The 5,782-nt window shown below is 54.7% G+C and overlaps 1 protein-coding gene across 1 annotated transcript; it reads left to right on the top strand.

Moving 5' to 3' along the window:
* Positions 1 to 1,204: 1,204 nt before the first annotated feature.
* VOLCADRAFT_92754 (uncharacterized protein) lies at positions 1,205 to 4,322 on the top strand (the record flags this gene model as incomplete). Its single annotated transcript, XM_002952101.1, has 5 exons — positions 1,205 to 1,607; positions 2,162 to 2,402; positions 3,194 to 3,308; positions 3,799 to 3,873; positions 4,281 to 4,322. 5 exons carry the CDS (start codon positions 1,205 to 1,207, stop codon positions 4,320 to 4,322), a joined length of 876 nt encoding a protein of 291 aa, XP_002952147.1.
* Positions 4,323 to 5,782: the final 1,460 nt, after the last annotated feature.

The following is a 5,782-nucleotide window of genomic DNA, read 5'->3' as shown; positions in this document are numbered from 1 at the left end:
GTTTGCCGCGGCCGGCCCAGCCGCTCTGCTTGGTGCTACGGTTTCCCCACAGCTGCCAGCCGCATCCACAGCATCAACAGGTTTCCCTTCCACAGCTGCTGCAGCGGCGGTAGCGGCTGCGGTGTCTGGGGCGCCGGGAGCATCCCTCTCGATGCTGCCCATGGCGGCTGCAGATGCCAATACTCCGGTCTCAGTTCCTTTCAACTTCTCACAGCAGCAGCTGTCGTCCTTGCAGCACGTAAAGCTGCTTCCCCAGGAGCAAAAGCTTTACCAGCATCAGCAATTCCTGCTTGGACAAGGCAGAGGTGTACAGCAGCAGCAACAGCAGCAGCAGCAGCAGCAACAACAACAAAAACAACATCAGCAGCTGCTGCCAAGGCCATCATCAGAGCTGCCCAGACAGCAACAACAGCATCACCTGGAGCAGCTGCAGCATCAGGTGCAAAAGCCGCAGTCAGCTTTCCTTGATCAGCAGCAACAGCCGCAGCTCATTGCCCAAAATGGTCGTGTGCAGCAGCAACAGCAGCAGCAGGCATGGTTGCAGCAACAGCAACAGCAGCAGCAGGCTACCGCCTTGCTACAGCCACAGTCACAGCAGCTGCAGCAGCTGAGCCTGCAGCAGCATCACGGGCAGCGGGAGTTGCTGCTAGGTGAACACAGAGTCCAGCAGCAGCCGCAACACATGCCGACATCGGCTGGTCTATCCGGCAGCGGACCAACTCAGCAGCAGCATTCACAGCAAAGATCCTTGCTTGGTTCCCTGCTGATCGATCAGTCGTACGAGCTTCAGCACCCGCAGATGCTAGTGCAACACCAACTGCTGCAGCAACAGCAGTTGCAGCAGGCGCAGCAGCAGGCGCAGCAGCAGGACACCCGACAAGTCAGCGGAGATAACAGCAGAACACTTCAGCAGTCGCGTCAGCAGCAGCAGCAGCAGCAGCAGCAGTTGCCACAAATGCCGGCGCCACAACAGCAACAATTTATGCAGCAGCAGCAGCAGCAGCAGCAGGGTTTGCGCCAAGTACAAGAAGCACAGGCACCACTGCAGGCGGCCATCATGGCCACTCTAGCACAGCAGCTCCAGCAGCGCCAACAACAGGCAACAGCGGTGCGACGCCCCGGTGAGCAGCGCTTTCTTCAACAACAGCAAACCTGCGCCACCGGAGGTCGATCTGCGGCAGAACTGGCAGCAGCACCATTACCAATGGCCACTGCGGTTGCAGCGGCGGCAGGGCCGGGACCCGCTGCCGCTGGCGCCGCTGCTGCGGGAGCGGGAGCACCAGGACCGCCACTGCCAGCACAAAGCGGCCGCCGTGGCGGCAGCGGTAGCATTGCTGCCCCTGGGACACCTCTGCTGCCGCTGTCTCCACCGCCACGACCTGCGTCAACGGACGCTCCAGCCGCTATTCGCTTTCGAGCAACCATTGATTGGAAAGCGACATTTGCGGCAGCCGTCTCACCCTATGACGTGTTGCCGCCAGGCCATCGTGCGAAGGGGATGACAGGCTTACGGGAGCTCCGGCTTGGCGCGCTGGAAGTGCTCCTTGCTGAGGCGCCTGAGGCCGCCAATGCGGCCGTGGAGGTGCTGCGGGCTCGGATGTGGGACGGTAAGATAACAGCAAGCCAGCACTAGTTCATCATTTGCCTTCAACCAAGCAATGCATGCATCATAACTAATCGTACGATCGCTCACAGCAACATGAGCTTGAGACCTAACCGGAATAGAATGGTGCTTCCGGGCATGTATGGATTTGCCGGTGTACAATGCTGGGGTGTAGGCGCGGGCTTTTCTCGCCCTGGCCTGCTATAACGAAGCTATAGTCAGGTCACCTGCTTACTTGATTTGTTTCATCCACCCGTTCATGAAGGCGTGTATAGATAGGCAGAGGCGTTACCTGGCTAGCCATTTGGCTTTCCAACTTGTGCCAGCTATATCAGTGGACGCAGCATAGCATAGCATAGCATAGCATGTACCGTGCATCTTTGTGCTGCTCGCTTCAGTGGGCACCTCTTTTCTGGCACCCCACGTAAAGCTACCCCACCGCGTCCCATTCATGCATTAAACGGTGAGGAGGGAACCCTTGGCTGCTAACATCTGTGTGTGTGTATGTGTGTGTGTGTGTGTGTATGTCTGTGTATATGTGTGTGTGCGCGCGCACAGGAGTTGCGGCCATGGACATGGAATGGAAGCCCGACACGGCGCGCGGCGAGTCCCACCCCGTCGCGCTGCTACAGCTCTCATCGGCTGGTCTTGTGGTGGTGGTGCGCACGCTGGCGTGCGGCCTGCCGGACAGCTTCCGCACGCGCTTCATGGAGGACAGCGACGTGGAGCTGGTAGTGGCTGGTTGGAGCAGCAATGACGAGCGCAAGTTCGAGGAGAGCTTTGGGTTGCAGACCTTTTGGTGCGTACGACGGCTATTTCTGCTGCTGTGGCTAACATACGCTTGACAGATGCTTTGCAAAAAGCGTGCTAGGAGGCAGCTTGCTCTCGGGCACAAAACTGGCTGTTGCAGAGTAGTAGATAGCTTCTGGGCATGCATATATGGTTGAACACCTTCGCGCACCATACACCTTAAACACATGTTAACGACGCCGTACGAACGGTAAGTCCAAGGCCACCTAGAATCCATCCCCATCCAGTCTCCCGAGCATCCGTGATGACAAAGGATTTATTGATTATTCGAAATCACCACTAAGAAAGGATGGTGCGAACGTAGGTCCATCAATTGTGACCTAGTTGCCACTATGTCGGGGCCTTCCCAGGAATCAACCATTGGTGACTCCAAATCTCACAAAAAATTGCAAATTTGACAAACAACGTATCACTTATTGACCTTGCACGGGGAAGTTTTTCTTGTGTATACAACGACAGACGAGCGTCCTTGGTTCCGGAGCCGGGTGGCCCAAGTTAGAACGCGGATGCGTCAGCGTTCGTACGTTACGGACACCATCGTAGCGCTAGGGCCCCGATGGCTGTGGACTTAATGGCGGCTGTTTGTGAGCAATTTGTTGCTGCGTCCCTTCCCTTATACCTAATACCCCGCATTATTGTCTCCCTTGATAATTCTCGCGGAACTGCAGCACGTAACGGAATTTTCGCAGAAAACGCGGGTGCTCGTTAACGCTAGCCCTGACTCGATTTCCGTCGGTCATAACTCCAGATTTCCGTCCTTTGCTAATTTTGTTTCTGCAGGTGCGAAATCACGGATATCCAAAAAGTCGCAAAGGCATGTGGACATTCCAAAACTGGTGTACGGGCGCTCGTGCAGGCAGTGCTGGAGCCTTCCGTGGGCATGCCCAAAAGCAAGGTAGTTAATTCCCCGGGCATACTTTGTGGGCAGCAGCGATCTACAGCGGTCTGCGCACTTCTTCGCGACAGAAAAACCGCGCAAGACCGCGCACCGCACGTGGCGGGCATGATGTACATTCGTGTACATTACCTTCAAATCCTTGTCGTATCGTTGTTTCCGGCTGCAATATATTAAATGAATTTAAGGTTCAATGTAGAGTTTAGCCATCATTTAGCGCATCTTTGACGATAGTACGGGTAAAAAGCTTATGCACGAATATGCGTACGCAGACCATAAGCACTACCGATTCCGAAATTTCTCATTTATATGCATACTCCTTTAAAAAATCATCAGTGCATACTACATGTATGTGAGTGCACCATCCAACTGTATGCACCAATGTTCGAATTCTTAAGTACGACATAATGTAGCAGCCATGAATTTCTGCGCAATAACATCACATATAGCATTGCACAATAATTTTATGACTATGTTTTCTGTGGCGCAGAAAGTTTCGATGTCTGATTGGAGTGCACCCAGCTTGCAGCCTGAGCAGCTGAAGTACGCGATCCTGGACGCCGCGGTGGGTGCTACAGGTGTTCGCCGCGTTCATCGCGTTCACGGAGATAAACAAGTGCACGATCAAGCCCCGTCTGCTTGTACATCGATGTGCGACTGCTAGCTAGCTCACGCACATGAACTAATAACCTCCTGCGCGCGACAGCTGTACTCACACTCCAGTATAATACTCATGCTTACTGTCGACCCGCTGACCCGCCACCCATGTCCTACACGGCCGCCGCACAAACACACATGCACATATACACACGCGCACCTGTAAGTATACATTATCTGATCTATTCCACGGGCTGCACGTGCACCCCTCCTAATGCATTTGCTTGTACTAATCGGTCGGCATCCAAGCTATCCGTTCATTGCACCGTCCTCTTTCAGCCCCACGTGAACGTGCCCACTGTGCATGTCTTGCAGTGTACGGAGCACGTGTTTCGTTGTCTTGAGGGAAGGTTCTAGACAGCAACTGCCAAGCCACGAGTGCCGGTCCTACATGATAAGCTGCGCGGACGACACCTCCACATATTTTTTAGCCAGCAATTCACCGCCGCATTACTGCTGAGCAGCAGCTGCGTTTATCTTCAATGGCTGTGAACACAAGTGATCGTTGACAGGTCTACATACATACAGATCAGCACATCATGACGTACAGTACTACATATGTGCGTACATGTACACGTATATAGCTGTCTATGTGGGTACCTAAGTATACACGGCCATGCATACGCGCATGCTTTGCGTCATCCCGCCTGAAGACTGGTCGTGAAGTGCACCACAAGCACGGCGCGAGTGCAGCCCTGCTGCATCACTTGAAGGGTGGATGTACGGGTGGATGATGTACGACGACAATATGAATCTGGGAAGTCCTGCTGGTTGAAAAAGCTTTGAGTCGGAAGTGGCATGGATGGCGCACGAAGCAGGCGGAACCGGGAGGCGAATAGGCAGGCCGGGCATTTTTAGGTAAGAGGCAAGCAGGCTTACCTCAGGTAGCCTGTTGGAGAGCATGAAGCAGCTTTCCCGACAGCAGCTGTTGCAACAGCAGCTGCTGCTACTGCTGCTGCTGCTACTGCGTTGTTTGCTACTCATCAGTGTGCTACTCATCCGCAGCGAAATGGCAATATGGCAATACACACGCAGCTGACGCAGCAGAGGCGGGAGGGCGGGAGGGCAAATTCATGTGTGTGTGTGGAAAGGGATTCTGCCTGCTGCTTGCGTGCGCCTTGCAACACGCAAGCAACAGGGCAGGGTCGTGCGTGATACCTCTGTACGCGTGCCTGAGCACGTACTTTGCTTGCACTTGCACATCTGATGCTCAAACACAATGTATACGTTACTGTTGGTGATGATTGACATGCCAAACGCAACAAGCATACACGCGACAACCCCACATGCCGCTTGCGGTTTTTGCACAGAAAAGCTTCCTTGGCGGTGCACCACACAAAGCGATGCGAACGGCGGGCAGTGCCGCAACGGCAGCTACCATCTCTCGACATATAAGCGACAGTCGGGGGGTGTCAATGGCGGCTGGCATGGCTGCCAGGCTCGCGCGGCTATGGTTCACATGTTCGTCCCGGGCTTGAGCTTCATTTTTGTACGCACATCATCCGTATGTATGTACGAACATACATGGTTCATCTGCATACGTGGGTATGTGTGCGTGCGTAAGTACGTAGCATGGGACCGTCGGCGTCCTTACTCAGTGCGTATGGAGCCTCGAAGTGTTGCACACGCAGTGTTTTGTTCCACAACGAGCTTCCCGTCAGTCGCAAGCAAGCTCTGCACATGCTGAGTTGCGTTGCGTTATGGCGGCGGCAGCGGCGGCCGCACAATATTGCCCGTAGGTGCATACAAGGGTCGCAGGCCCGCGTTACGTACGTGCCCGCCGACACATGCCGGTGGCGTGACAGTTGAAGCGTATC

Source organism: Volvox carteri (assembly GCF_000143455.1).
Source record: "Volvox carteri f. nagariensis unplaced genomic scaffold VOLCAscaffold_27, whole genome shotgun sequence".
NCBI lineage: Eukaryota > Viridiplantae > Chlorophyta > Chlorophyceae > Chlamydomonadales > Volvocaceae > Volvox > Volvox carteri.
The sequence above is the reverse complement of the archived record's forward strand: the minus strand, read 5'-3'. Positions and strand labels throughout refer to the sequence as shown.